Here is a 15,377-nt window from a genome sequence, read left to right as displayed (position 1 = left end):
TCTCCAAGCTAATAACCAAGGAAACGAGGAGGAGAGAGGAGACTTGTTGCTCGCTGGTTACAGTAGTTTCTGACAATTGTTTATTGTTTACTACAACAGAAAGTGTTATAGTGTGTAATCTCTTCATGGAAACCTGAGCTAGTCATCATATTTCTGTGACTTTACATTAGATGTCAGATCACTTCAGGCGATAAGACGATCACCTTGCTTTCACACATCCATGAATGAAGGCCGCGGCTACATCTTTGCTGTCGTGTAAGCAATTTTGCACCTTTCTCATGTCCACATTAAATGTGAAATATTCTCAGTTTGTAGTAACCCCTCACAAAATCACTCTTGAGCTTATTACTTTGCAAGTAAAATGGATCCCTGCCTAGAGAAAAGATTGCTATGACAACCCGACCATTCTCGCTAGCACACACATTGCTCTGTCTGTCTGTCTGTCTGTCTGTCTGTCTGTCTGTCTGTCTGTCTGTCTGTCTGTCTGTCTGTCTGTCTGTCTGTCTGTCTGTCTGTCTGTCTGTCTGTCTGTCTGTGCGTGCATGTCCAGTACAGTATGACTGAACTGACCCCCTGCCTTGTGTTTTAATTGAAAGCCTACCCTAATGCCCTGTGTGCTGCATACCTCTGAGCTACAATAATGGTGCATCTCCTTGCTGCCGCCAACCACAGCATTGGCTTGCCTTCACTAATTAGATCTTGTCTTTTTGAATTTTAGATTATCATATTTTTTTCCCAGCACATCCGGGATTAGAGATTGCTCATCAGCACTCTTTTTGTTCTGTGAGGAGAATTAGTCTCCCCCTAAACCAGTTCAAATGGATAGTGAGCAGAGGAAGATAAGAAAATAAATATATTAGGTATGGGGGGGGGGGAATATATAAACTCAGCAAAAAATGAAATGTCCTCTCTCTTTATTTTGACAGTTATTAAAACTTAGGGCACTAAAGAGGCCTTTCTACTGACACCACAAGAAAGATGCCAGTAGAAAGGCCTCTTTAGTGTCCTAAGTTTTCAGAACTGTGACCTTAATTGCCTACCGTCTGTAAGCTGTTAGTGTCTTAACGACCGTTCCACAGGTGCATGTTCATGAATTGTTTATGGTTCGTTGAACAAGCATGGGAAACAGTGTTCAAACCCTTTACAATGAAGATCTGTGATGTTATTTGGATATTTATGAATTATCTTTGAAAGACAGCGTCCTGAAAAAGGGATGTTTATTTTTTTGCTGAGTTTATATACAGTTGAAGTCAGAAGTTTACATTCACCTTAGCCAAATACGTTTAAACTCAGTTTTTCACAATTCCTGACATATTCCTGACATGTAGTCCTAGTAAAAATTCCCTGTTTTAGGTCAGTTAGGATCATCACTTTATTTTAAGAATGTGAAATGTCAGAATAATAGTAGAGAGAATGATTTATTTCAGTTTTTATTTGTTTCAATTACATTTCCTGTGGGCCAGAAGTTTACATACACTCAATTAGTATTTGGTAGCATTGCCTTTAAATTGTTTAACTTTGGTCAAAAGTTTCAAGTAGCCTTCCACAAGCTTCCCACAATAAGTTGGGTGAATTTTGTCTCCAAGTGATTTTAATTGAAGAAATCTGTTCCCAAGTATTCCCACGGATATTAGAGAGACATGTGATAGTATATAAATGTAAGCAAGGTTTGAAATGATTTGGTTTTAGTCAAACATTACATCTGTTTAGGTTTAGGCTTCTTGCTGTCAATTTGCTGTCTATAAATGATTTGTAATTATGTTCCGGCCCCCGACCAACCGCTCAAGAACAAATCGGCCCTCACCACCCCCTCTTATAGCTGGCCCCACAGTGATAGTGCTCACCACCCCCTCTTATAGCTGGCCCCACAGTGATAGTGCTCACCACCCCCTCTTATAGCTGGCTCCACAGTGATAGTGCTCACCACCCCCTCTTATAGCTGGCCCCACAGTGATAGTGCTCACCACCCCCTCGTATAGCTGGCCCCACAGTGATAGTGCTCACCACCCCCTCGTATAGCTGGCCCCACAGTGATAGTGCTCAACACCCCCTCTTATAGCTGGCTCCACAGTGATAGTGCTCACCACCCCCTCTTATAGCTGGCCAAACAGTGATAGTGCTCACCACCCCCTCTTATAGCTGGCCCCACAGCGATAGTGCTCACCACCCCCTCTTATAGACTGCTCTGTGGTTGTGCATAACGTCTTCTTTGCCATCCTGTCAGCAGATGCCTATGACCACAGGACGGCCAGCATGTGCCGCAGGTCCCAGCCTGCTTGTCTCCATCATGCCAGTTTACAGATGTCTGTCTCAATCCCAGGGGATGAGAGAGAGATTATCCAGTGGCAGCAGCTCTTCTCCTGATCTGCAACCCAACCTGGGATTACCATATCTCTTCTCATGAAAGCAGTCTCCTCCGGCAATATGTAGCCACCAACATTACTGGGAGTGATGTTTCAGCATTTCCTCCGTTCAAAAATGGAAAATGGAACTGCTTATTTACCACTGTGGTCTTGTTGCAGTGGGATCTGGAATGGTAGGAGCATGGGCAGAGTGAGGCCTGTGTTATGTGCATAATTCTATCCAGCAGTCCCAGAGGTTTTAACAGTGTGCTCTGATGAATGATCTTCCCTGCCAAGTTATTATTGCGTTCCATAACTCTTTATAGGAGAATATTACATTTGTGAGGTTTCTTACTAAATTTCCTGCTTCGGGAAAATATGCAGCTATACTAATAAAAATACACAAAACAATACCTCAATATAAACAATGAGTTCGATTTTGAGTCATTGTGTAGTCTAAGTGGTGAATTTGTCACAGCATTCTAAATTTTTAAGCTTTTCAGAAAACATCAGAACACAGCAGAACATCTCACACCAGTTGAAATTATTATGTTTTAGTCAAGCATCATATCTGTTTAGAAAGAGGGAGAAGTATTTCAACCCAGATAGACTAATTGAATCCAAGATCTGTCTCAACCTGATTAGAGAAAAGGGTCCATATTCATTGGTATGACCCAACCAAACCCATTGAGCCCATTTCCAACCATCTTCAATGTTCCTGGATAAGAGCTTTGTATTTCCTCATGTCAAAGAGAAGTAAAGTAAATGTATAAATATTTTAGGTATAGGCCCCACTAAGGAGTTGCCTGGTTGTGAGAAGGAAGTGTTGTTTCATGCATTCACACGGTGTGATGATTAAAGCAGAACTTCTACACCTACGTCATGTGTTCCACTATCTTGTGGGTTGACAGATGAGATCTCCTGAAGAGAGAGGAGCTTTGAGGTGTGTGTGTGTGTGTGTGTGTGTGTGTGTGTGTGTGTGTGTGTTCGCACATGCGCTGGCCTCTCATTAGGGAGAAGCAAGCAGGGCCCTTTGATGTCCTGAAGCGCACAGAGAAATCCATTGGGACAAGCCGACTACTTCACCCACTGAAGCTCTGTAGATTCTGGGGAAGGAGAGAGAGACAGGGGGGACGTATGCAGTACATGCCAAGGACCCGATATTACATTTCACTAAATCATTTGGGAGGGATATTTTTTGTTTGTATTTCTCTGAATACACAAAATAGAAAAGAGCAGAACCAGGAATGGTTGGCCATGAAAATGTGATAATAGTAGAGCCAGGAATGGTGGGCCATGATAATGCGATAATAGTAGAGCCAGGAATGGTGACTGGTGGGCCATGACAATGTGATAATAGTAGAGCCAGGAATGGTGACTGGTGGGCCATGATAATGTGATAATAGTAGAGCCAGGAATGGTGACTGGTGGGCCATGATAATGTGATAATAGTAGAGCCAGGAATGGTGACTGGTGGGCCATGATAATGTGATAATAGCAGAGCCAGGAATGGTGACTGGTGGGCCATGATAATGTGATAATAGCAGAGCCAGGAATGGTGACTCGTGGGCCATGATAATGTGATAATAGCAGAGCCAGGAATGGTGACTCGTGGGCCATGATAATGTGATAATAGCAGAGCCAGGAATGGTGACTGGTGGGCCATTATAATGTGATAATAGCAGAGCCAGGAATGGTGACTGGTGGGCCATGATAATGTGATAATAGCAGAGCCAGGAATGGTGACTGGTGGGCCATGATAATGTGATAATAGCAGAGCCAGGAATGGTGACTCGTGGGCCATGATAATGTGTGATGTGTCACTGCTGCCATGCTGTGCGTAGCCCCAGCGGAAAATTATTGAGTTGTGTCTATCAAAGCTACAGCCTATGCTCTTTGTTTATCATACTGCACTCACAATGTGGGGATAACCAGCTATACAGTGCCCTTAGGAAAGTATTCAGACCCCTTGACTTTTTCCACATTTTGTTATGCTTAAGCCTTATTCCAAAATGGATTATTTTTTTTATTATACATCTCAGCAATCTACACACAATGCCCTATAATGACAAAGTGAATGTATTCAGACCCTTTGCTATGAGACTCAAAATTGATCTCAGGTGCATCCTGTTTCCATTGATCATCCTTGAGATGTTTCTACAACTTGATTGGAGTCCACCTGTGGTAAATTCAATTGATTGAACATGATTTGGAAAGGCACACAGCTGTCTATATAAGATCCCACAGTTGACAGTGCATGTCAGAGGAAAAACCAAGCCATGAGGTTGAAGGAATTGTCTTTAGAGCTCCGAGACAGGATTGTGTTGAGGCACAGATCTGGGGAAGGGTAGCAAAACATTTCTGCAGCATTGAAGGTCCATAAGAACACAGTGGCCTCCATCATTCTTAAATGAAAGAAGTTTGGAACCACCAAGAATCTTCCTAGAGCTGGCCGCCTGGCCAAACTGAGCAATCGGGCGCTAAGGGCCTTGGTCAGGGAGGTGACCAAGAACCCGATGTTCATTCTGACAGAGCTCTAGAGTTCCTCTGTGGAGATGGGAGAACCTTCCAGAAGGACAATCATCTCTGCAGCACTCCACCAATCAGGCCACTATGGTAGAGTGGCCAGACAGAAGCCACTCCTCAGTAAAAGGCACATGACAGCCCACTTGGAGCTTTCCAAAAGGCACCTAAAGACTTTCAGACCATGAGAAACAAGTTTCTCTGGTCTGATGAAATCACGATTGAACTATTTGGCCTGAATGCCAAGTGTCACGTCTGGAGGAAACCTGGCACCATCCCTACAGTGAAGCATCGTGGTGGCAGCATCATGCTGTGGGGATGTTTTTCAGCGGCAGGGACTGGGAGACTAGTCAGGATCGAGGCAAAGATCAACAGAGTAAAGAATGTAGAGATCCTTGTTGAAAACCTGCTCCAGAGCGCTCAAGACTTCAGACTGGGGTGAAGGTTCTCCTTCCAACATGACAATGACCCTAAGCACACAGCCAAGATGACGCAGGAGTGGCTTGGGGACAAGTCTCTGAATGTCCTTGAGTGGCCCAGCCAGAGCCCAAACTTGAACCCGATCCCCATCCATCCTAACAGAGCTTGAGAGGATCTGCAAAGAATGGGGAAACTCCCCAATTACAGGTGTGCCAAGCTTGTAGCGTCATATCCAAGAAGACTCAAGGCTGTAATTGGTTCCAGAGGTGATTCAACAAAGTACTGAGTAAAGGGTCTGAATGTGATATTTATTTGTTAATTTTTTATAAATGAGCAAAAATTCAATAAAACCTGTTTTTGCTTTGTCATTATGGGGTATTGTGTGTAGATCGATCATGGGGGAAAAAAACAATTTTATACATTTTTAATTAAGGCTGTTACCTAACAAAATGTGGAAGAAGTCAAGCCATCTGAATACTTTCCGAAAGCACTGTAGCTATCGTGTCTCCATCCAATTGACCTCATATTCATGTGCTTGCTCCATCTCTTGTGTTGTCGAACGAAGGAATAATTCAGTTGGCCTTGGTGTGAGATAATGGGGTTAAACATTTGAACAAGCGAGTCGAGTGTTTCATGATAACAGGAAAGCATTGATATGGATACATTAGTCTTGATGGAGTAAGTTGTCGATATCCTCACCCCAGGTCTACCCCAAGTCTATGTCATGACAGTAGGAAGCACTCTGCCAGAACTGTGCTGTTGTACAGCTGGGGTGTCTTACATTAAGACAGTATTTGCCGGCCTACCGGGTGTGCCACCAGAGACTCTGGGTTCGCGCCCAGGCTCTGTCGTAACCGGCCGCGACCGGGAGGTCCGTGGGGCAACGCACAATTGGTCTTGCGTCGTCCGGGTTAGGCCGGTAGGGATATCCTTGTCTCATCGCGCACCAGCGACTCCTGTGGCGGGCCGGGCGCAGTGCGCACTAACCAAGGTTGCCAGGTGCACGGTGTTTCCTCCGACACATTGGTGTGGCTGGCTTCCGGGTTGGATGCGCGCTGTGTTAAGAAGCAGTGCGGCTTGGTTGGGTTGTGTGCGAAATTGGGGAGAAAAGGGGGGTAAAATTAAACACAAAAAAGGATAGTATTTGCCTAATAAGCCCATCATTATTATTGTGGAGGGTAATGCAATGTGTGCTGACCAACCTCAATAGCTATATTAATGTAATGGTAATAAAAACAAATAGTGGACCACAGACCTGTGAGAATATTCTTCACATATCTCTCTCCTACCAACTGCCTCATCAGCAGAAAACTCACATGGAGATGTCAGCGGCATTGGTTGGTTCTCTCTCTCTCTCTCTCTCTCTCTCTCTCTCTCTCTCTCTCTCTCTCTCTCTCTCTCTCTCTCTCTCTCTCTCTCTCTCAGTGTGGAGGTGAGGAGAGGTGTAACCTGGGATTGATCACGTAACCCTGCTGTGTGCGTTTCTTTTTTTGTAAGGGAAGTCAATTATCGGGTTGCCAAATTGCTTGGTGCGGCCCCACTCGCAAAGCAGAAAAGGGCTAGGAGAATACTCACGATGCCCCCCAGGCTTACAAGCACGATAACTATAGTAGGGGGCAGGAGAGTTTCTGACACAGCTTACATTGTGGTGTTAATCAATTAGTGTACGGGTTAGCGTTGAGCTCTCTATAAACCTACACAGGTAGGGTGAGCTGCTCGCACTGTTTCCAACTTCATAGCAGAAGTTGGCGGAAGCAGGGATGACCACCCTGTATAACAGTCTAACATCTGGATAGGTCAGGGGTCAAGAGGGGATTCTACACCTAGTTTGTAGAATCTCTATTTAACCCTGTGATGTTATATGCAAATCAGATTTCCAAATCAGATTTCCAGTATATCTTTACCTAACTTTGTCTACTGTTTATTCATTGTCTGTATGGCATGTATGCTTATTGTAGTTCTCTATGGGGATTAAATTGTGTTGACTGCATTGCCTTCCTGCATATTATATACAGTAATTTGGTGATCCAGTGTTTTTCTTTTTCTCATCTTCCCTCTCTCGTAGGAGATTACGTTGTGCTGACAGTCTTCTTCGACTTGAGCAGAAGGATGGGTTACTTCACCATTCAGACCTACATCCCCTGCACTCTCATCGTTGTTCTCTCCTGGGTCTCCTTCTGGATCAACAAGGATGCTGTGCCTGCTAGAACATCCTTAGGTAACAACAAGCAAGGAAAATCGGGATAGGGTATTTAAAAACCTCCTCAGGTTCACACCAACCTAGCCTCGACACAAACACACGGTGCAGCATTATCAGTGAAGTTTATTATCAGTGCTTCTCATAACACAGGACTTGTGGTGGTCAGGACCAACCCTCAGTGACCCAGAGAGGCTTCAGTAACTAGTCCTTCTTGATGATATGAGCCCAGATGAGCACATCTGTTTTCATACATATCTAAATTAGACATTCATTATGCAACACAGCAGGGGAGATGCAGCCTCAGTGTGAAAATACAGGTGGCCAGCTTTGCTTAAGGCAAAAAGGGAGACTTTTTTTCAGAATGTGTGAACCTTTGAACCCGCTCTTGTCTCCGAAGGGCAGACGACTTCAGAGTATGTACATATTCTTTAGTCAGCTCCTTGCTTCTCCAAGCTTCTCAAACCTGAACACAAGCACTCACCAGGACCATTAGAAGCATTGCTGATTGTAAATCAATCCAGAACACGGACATCCACTTCCAATTCACCTTTAGTGAATGTCCCTATTGCTGTGAGAGGTTAACTTGTTATTTTATTTACTGCAGGTGTCCATATCTTATTGTTATCTTATAATCTTCATGTAATATTAAATATTAGGACAAACATGAAAATGGAGTCAAATGGCTTAATTTTCTTCCCAAAGATAACAGGGTGGTGAATGTTGGTTAGCTAGCTGTCACATTATTCTTAATCCTTCAGTGCCATCCAACCAAATATGACAATCACTCCAGGCACCTCCATAGATATTGCAACATTAATCTTGAGACATGATGATGTCTCTCGTTTTGCATGAAAAATAGACACAAATAAAACCATATTAGCCGCAAAGCCCTCGTGATCTATTAGAGTGGTTTGTTAAAGAGCTGCGGTGTGTGTTTGAGGCAGGGATGCTGGTAGCTGTACTCACTAAACACGCATCTGTAGTATCTGTGTGCTATGTTAAAGGGTTTCCCCTGGTGTGGTATCGCCCTCCATATCATCATGTCTCGATGACAAAGATCCCATGCAGTGTTAATTTCGTCAACAATAACTATGACAAAAAATATTACTCAACGACCTATTTTTCCCGACGACAACGAATGATGATAATGAAACGAGTTGCCGTGGAAAAAACTAAACACAGCAACAAAAAAAAACATCACTGTCAACTGCGTTTATTTTCAGCAAACTTAACATGTGTAAATATTTGTATGAACATAACAAGATTCAACAACTGAGACAGAAACTGAATAAGTTCCACAGACATGTGACTAACAGAAATGGAATAATGTGTCCCTGAAGAAATGGGGGGTCAAAATCAAAAGTAACAGTTACTATCTGGTGTGGCCACCAGCTGCATTAAGTACTACAGTGCATCTCCTCCTAATGAACTGCACCAGATTTGCCAGTTCTTGCTGCAAGTTTCCAGTCATTTCTGGGGGGAATGGCCTTAGTTCTCACCCTCCGCCCCAACAGGTCCCAGATGTGGGAATTGCGATCCTGGCTCTTCGCTGGCCATGGCAGAACACTGACATTCATGTCTTGCAGGAAATCACGAACAGAATGAGCAGTATGGCTGGTGGCATCATGTCAGGATGAGCCTGCAGGAAGTGTACCACATGAGCACAGCGTTGAGATCGCCTGCAATGACAACAAGCTCAGTCCGATGATGCTTTGACACACCGCCCCAGACCATGAGCCCAGAGTACAGGCCTCGGTGTGACGCTCATTCCTTCGACGATAAACCCGAATCCGACCATCACCCCTGGTGAGACAAAACCGCGACTCGTCAGTGAAGAGCACTTTTTGCCCTGTCTGGTCCAGCAATGGTGGGTTTGTGCCCATAGGCGACGTTGTTGCCGGTGTTGTCTGGTGAGGACCTGCCTTATAACAGGCCTACAAGCCCCCAGTCCAGCCTCTCTCAGCCTATTGCGGACAGTCTGAGCACTGATAGAGGGATTGTGCGTTCCTGGTGTAACTCGGGCAGTTGTTGTTGCCATCCTGTACCTGTCCCGCAGGTGTGATGTTCGGATGTGCCAATCCTATGCAGGTGTTGTTACACGTGGTCTGCCACTGCGAGGACAATCAGCTGTCCGTCCTGTCTACCTGTAGTGCTGTCATAGGTGTCTCAAAGTACGGACATTGCAATTTATTGCCCTGGCCACATCTGTAGTCCTCATGCCTCCTTGCAGCATGCCTAAGGCACGTTCACGCAAATGAGTAGGGACCCTGGGCATCTTTCTTTTGGTGTTTTTCACAGAGTCTGTAGAAAGGCCTCTTTAGTGTCCTAACTTTTCATAACTGTGACCTTAATTGCCTACCGTCTATAAGCTGTTAGTGTCTTAACGACTGTTCCACAGGTGCATGTTCATTAACTGTTTATGGTTCATTGAACATTTACAATGAAGATCTGTGAAGTTATTTGCATTTTTACAAATGATCTTTGAAAGACAGGGTCCTTAATTTATAACTGTAAAAAATGAGTTTTCATTTTTAGTTGACGAAAAGACTCATGGACATTCAATTTGACATGAAGCTGCTTTTCATCTGTATTGTCCAATCATACGCATGCATGCCTTTGCAGAATACGGAATGCGATTCTCTCATTGGTTATGATTGGGAGAAAAGAGCTGTAGGCCTATACATAAATTGTTTAACCTGTATCCAAGGCTTTGTAGCCTATATAGTAAATCTTGGCTGGCATTGGTTACAATCTTCCACAATAGCAATGTGCCAGTTGTATACAGGGATAGTAGGCCTAGTTGGACACGGCCATCTGAATGTGCACATGATGGAAGATAGAGGTAAATATAAATTATTTAATGGGGGAAAAATGCACTGACAAAAATTGTCCAGAGTTTTAGTCAATTGATAATAACTGAAACTAATGATGGATAAAATGACTAAAGTGTGACTAAGGCTCAAATATATTTTAAGACTAAAACTAAATATAAAATAGCTGCCAAAATGAACACTGATCCCTTTGCCCCAGATGGCTGGTGGTAAGGCTGAACTTGAAAGAAGAGATACACTACATGACCAAAAGTATGTGGACACCTGCTTGTCGAACATTTCATTCTAAAATCTCTGGCATTAATATGGAGTTGGTCCCCCCTTTGCTGCTTTAACAGCCTCCACTCTCCTGGGAAGGCTTTCTACTAGATGTTGGAACATTGCTGCAACTTGCTTCCATTCAGCCACAAGAACACTACTGAGGTACCATGTAGAACCATGAAAAACAACCCCAGACCATTATTCCTCCTCCACCAAACTTTACAGTTGTCACTATGCATTGAGGCAGGTAGCGTTCTCCCGGCATCCGCCGATGTTAGGCTTGTATGCGGCTGCTTGGCCATGGAAACCCATTTCATGAAGCTCCTGACGAACAGTTATTGTGATGACATTGCTTCCTGAAGCAGTTTGGAACTCGGTAGTGAGTGTTGCAACTGAGGACAAACGATTTTTACGCACTTCAGCACTCTACGGTCCTGTTCGGTGAACTTGTGTGGCCTAGCACTTCACGGCTGAGCCGTTGTTGCTCCTAGACATTTCCACTTTACAAGAACAGCACTTACAGTTTACCGGGGCAGCTCTAGCAGAGCAGAAATTTTATGAATTGACTTGTTGGAAAGGTGGCATCCTATGACGGTGCCACGTTGAAAGTCACTGACCTCTAGTAACAATATTATACTGCCAATGTTTGTCTATGGAAATTGCATGTCTGTGTGTTCAATTTTATGCACTTGTCAACAACGGGTGTGGCTGAAACAGCTGAATCCACTAATTTGAAGGGGTGTCCACATAATGTTGTATATATTGTGTATGTTGTGGATCAAGGGACCACAACAGTTGGTTGCTACGCCGTCCATTATGGGGAAACTGTACGTCATAATGTGTCAAGTGTTTGCAATTTAACAGCATTTCATAATCCTTTAGTTTGTGTAATCCAGTACTTGAATACTCTGCCTTGATTTCTAATCACTATACTTAATGATACCGTTTCCTCGGATTCCTTTCATTTGTTGGAGTAGTATTATGGGAAATATATTGTATCTGTTAGATATGTTACATTACCAGAGAAAGCACTTCGGCATAACCCAGCTCACACACGTAAAGTATGTAATTCATTTAAGACCCATAAGGATCAAATAGGAAGCTCTCTTCAAAATAGATGTGTGCAGCATGCTAAAATAGTTCAAACATCCCCACTGTGTGTATCATACATATTGTATTTTGTTCAACCAGTCTGAGATTGCTCCATTCCAATAATCTCTGTGAATATATTTTTGTACAGAAAGTTTCTTTGAATTTTTGGTCAGTTTTTTTCTCACGTCTCTGAGACTAGGGAGGTCAATAAAATAATTATATATATATTAAATATATATATATATATATTCTGAACCACTCTTACAACTCTATTTTGTTAGTCTCCGACATATCCTACATTTTTTATTGCCTCCACTGTACCAACTCCCCAAGTACTAAAATCAAAACCCTCTAAGAATGGCATACTGTTTGTTATCTTTTGTTGCTATACCCTTTCTGTACCCTCGTCTGACCCTCTTGGCCATCTGGTCTATTGACAGGCATCACCACTGTGCTGACCATGACTACGCTGAGTACCATAGCCAGGAAGTCGCTGCCTAAGGTGTCCTACGTGACGGCCATGGACCTCTTTGTGTCCGTATGCTTCATCTTCGTCTTTGCCGCGCTGATAGAATACGGAACACTGCACTACTTTGTAAGCAACAGGAAGCCAAGCACAAAAAAGGACAAGAAGAAGAAAAACCCGGTGAGTCGTTTATCCAAAACAAAGTGGGCACACAATGACTCTTCTCAAGTAGTGAAGATAAAATGGTCAGAATAGCTGAGATAAATGTCAGACACATTTTGAGCTTAATGTGTTTGCAAAGAATGTTGACCATACCTGTGAGAATGTGTTTATATTAGGAATAGGCCCAGTCAAGGGGTGGGGATTACAACACTCTCCAAACACAGAGTTATTTCCCGTCTCTGAAAGCCTCGCCAATCACTGTATTACTGTGTCACTGTAATGCAAAGCCTACTACCACTAGGTTCTCTGAAGGGAGCAGTCATTGTGAGGCCACCTCGTGCCATGCAGTCTACGAGAGACATAGAACCTGTCCTTAATCCATACCACAGCTGTGCAGTACTATTTTAAAACCTCGTCACATGGCCAGAAGGTGTCGGGGCTTTAAATCCCCACAACATCATGACGGCTATAGTAAAAGCACCAGAGTTAGCTAGCTAGGTACTTATCAGGCTGTGGAGTGCTCCAGTTTCAGCTTCTCTGTAAGTAAGATTTGTTTTTGGATATAAATGTGTGCTGGGTGAATGAGTTTTGACGATCTGAAGGTGTAATGCCAGTTTGCTTTCTCTAAGGGGTTGTTCTAAATGAGGTTCTTCACATGGTCTGCCAAGTTGTGATGCAGAAGAAGCCTTTGACTCAGATCTTTTTGATCTTCATGAATAAAAAAGGAAATCGAGGAAATAACATATTTTAAATTCTCATAGGTTTTGGGTGTAAGGGTCTAACCATACTAATTTCTCATTGGATTTGGGTGTAATGATCTATCCGTTTTAATTTCTCATTGGATTTGGGTGTAAGGGTCTGACCATTTTCATTTCTCATAGGTTTTGTGTGTAAGGGTCTAACCTGTTTTCATTTCTTATGGGTTTTGGGTGTAAGGGTCTAAACATTTTCATTTCTCATAGGTTTTGTGTGTAAGGGTCTAACCATTTTTATTTCTCATAGGTTTTGGGTGTAAGGGTCTGACCATTTTTATTTCTCATGGCTTTTAGGTATAAGGGTCTATCCATGTTCATTTCTCATAGGTTTTTGGTCTATGGGTCTGACCATTTTAATGTATTATGGGTTTAAGTGTCTAACATTTTTTATTTCTCATAGGTTATGGGTATAAGGGTCTAATCATGTTCATTTCTCATAGGTTTTGGGTGTAATAGTCTAACCATTTTCAATTCTCATTGTGATGTTCGTCTGAAGAAGTAGACCAAGGTGCAGCGTGGTAAGTGTTCATGATCTTTAATACTCAGAACACCAAACAAAAACAACAAAAGGAATACCGAACGTCACGTTCTGCCGGTTTCACAGAACTAACAAAAAACAAGATCCCACAACATAGGTGGGAAAACAGGCTACCTAAGTATGATACCCAATCAGAGACAACGATAGACAGCTGCCTCTGATTGGGAACCACGCTCGGCCAAAACCAAAGAAATACAAAACATTGAATGCCCACCCCACCTCACACCCTGACCTCACCAAATAGAGAAATAAAACAGCTCTCTAAGGTCAGGGCGTGACAGTACACCCCCCCCCCAAGGTGCGGATTCCCGGCCGCAAACCTGAACCTATAGGGGAGGGTCCGGGTGGGCATCTACCCTTGGCGGCGGCTCCGGTTTAGGGCATAGCCCCCACTCCGCCTCTGGCTCCCCCCACTTTAGTGGCGCCTCTAGTGCGGGGACCATCGTCACCGGCCACGGACTGGGGATCCTCGCCGCAGACCCCGGACTACGGACCATTGCCGCAGGCCCCTGACTGGGGACCCTCGCCGCAGGCCCCGGACTGGGGAGCCTCGTGGCAGGCCCCGGACTGGGGAGCCTCGTGGCAGGCCCTGGACTGGGGACCCTCGCCGCAGGCCCCGGACTAGGGACCGTCGCCGGAGGCTCCGGACTGGAGACCCATGGAGCAGGCACAGGATGAACCGGACAGTGGGGGAGCACTGTAGATCGGGTGCCTATCCTTGGCACCACTCTTCCAGGCTGAATGCCCACTTTAGCCCAGCACCTGCAGAGCGCAGGCACAGGTTGAACAGGGCTGTGTGGGAGCACTGGAGATCTGGTGCTTACAACTCGCACCGCTCCTCGTGGCTGAATGCCCACTTTAGCCCGGCACGTGTGGAGTGCAGGCACAGAACACACTGAGCTGTCACAGCGCACCGGAGACACAGTGCGCAGAGCTGGCGCAGGATACCCTGGGCCGAAACCTGCACCGGAGACCAAGAGCGCTGAGCTGGCACAATCCGCCCTGACTGGGTGCCCACTCTAGTGTGGCACTTGCGGAGAGCTGGCTCCGAGTGCACCGGGCTGTGCACGCGCCCTGGCGACACCGTGCGCTTTACCGCATAACACGGTGCCTGCCCGGTCACTCGCTCCCCGCGGTAAGCACGGGGAGTTGGCTCAGGTCTATAACCTGACTCCGCCAATCTCCCCACATTGTTTGGGGCTGCCTCTCATGCATGCTTCGTCATGCCAACTCATGCCAGCTTCTCCTTAGGATGGCGATATCCTCCAGCCTGCGCCCACGGTCCCTTGCCTTCCAGTACCTCCTCCCATGTCCACTCCTCCAGAAAACGCTGCTTGGTCCTTTTGTGGTGGAATCTTCTGTGATGTTCGTCTGAAGAAGTAGACCAAGGTGCAGCCTGGTAAGTGTTCATGATCTTTAATACTCAGAACACCAAACAAAAACAACAAAAGGAATACCGAACGTCACGTTCAGCCGGCTTCACAGAACTAACAAAAAACAAGATCCCACAACATAGGTGGGAAAACAGGCTACCTAAGTATGATGCCCAATCAGAGACAACGATAGACAGCTGCCTCTGATTGGGAACCACGCTCGGCCAAACGCAAAGAAATACAAAACATCGAATGCCCACCCCACCTCACACCCTGACCTCACCAAATAGAGAAATACAACGGCTCTCTAAGGTCAGGAAGTGACACTCATAGGTTTTGTGTGTTGTAAGGGTCTAACCAGTTTAATTTCTCATAGGTTTTTATAGTGTAAGGGTCTAACCATTTTCATTTATC

General features: G+C 44.7%; 1 protein-coding gene across 4 annotated transcripts in view; it reads left to right on the top strand.

Moving 5' to 3' along the window:
* LOC110533360 (gamma-aminobutyric acid receptor subunit gamma-2) overlaps positions 1-15,377 on the top strand; it is a 71,707-nt gene that overhangs the window by 43,221 nt on the left and 13,109 nt on the right. For all 4 annotated transcript variants that reach the window (XM_021617480.2, XM_021617479.2, XM_021617478.2 and 1 more), the window contains exons 7-8: positions 7,351-7,503; positions 12,110-12,315. In XM_021617480.2, the coding sequence (XP_021473155.1) occupies positions 7,351-7,503; positions 12,110-12,315 (359 nt within the window). The remainder of the gene's footprint in view (positions 1-7,350; positions 7,504-12,109; positions 12,316-15,377) is intronic.

The sequence above is a fragment of the Oncorhynchus mykiss genome, chromosome 10, assembly GCF_013265735.2.
Source record: "Oncorhynchus mykiss isolate Arlee chromosome 10, USDA_OmykA_1.1, whole genome shotgun sequence".
NCBI classification, from domain to species: domain Eukaryota; kingdom Metazoa; phylum Chordata; class Actinopteri; order Salmoniformes; family Salmonidae; genus Oncorhynchus; species Oncorhynchus mykiss.
The sequence above is the reverse complement of the archived record's forward strand: the minus strand, read 5'-3'. Positions and strand labels throughout refer to the sequence as shown.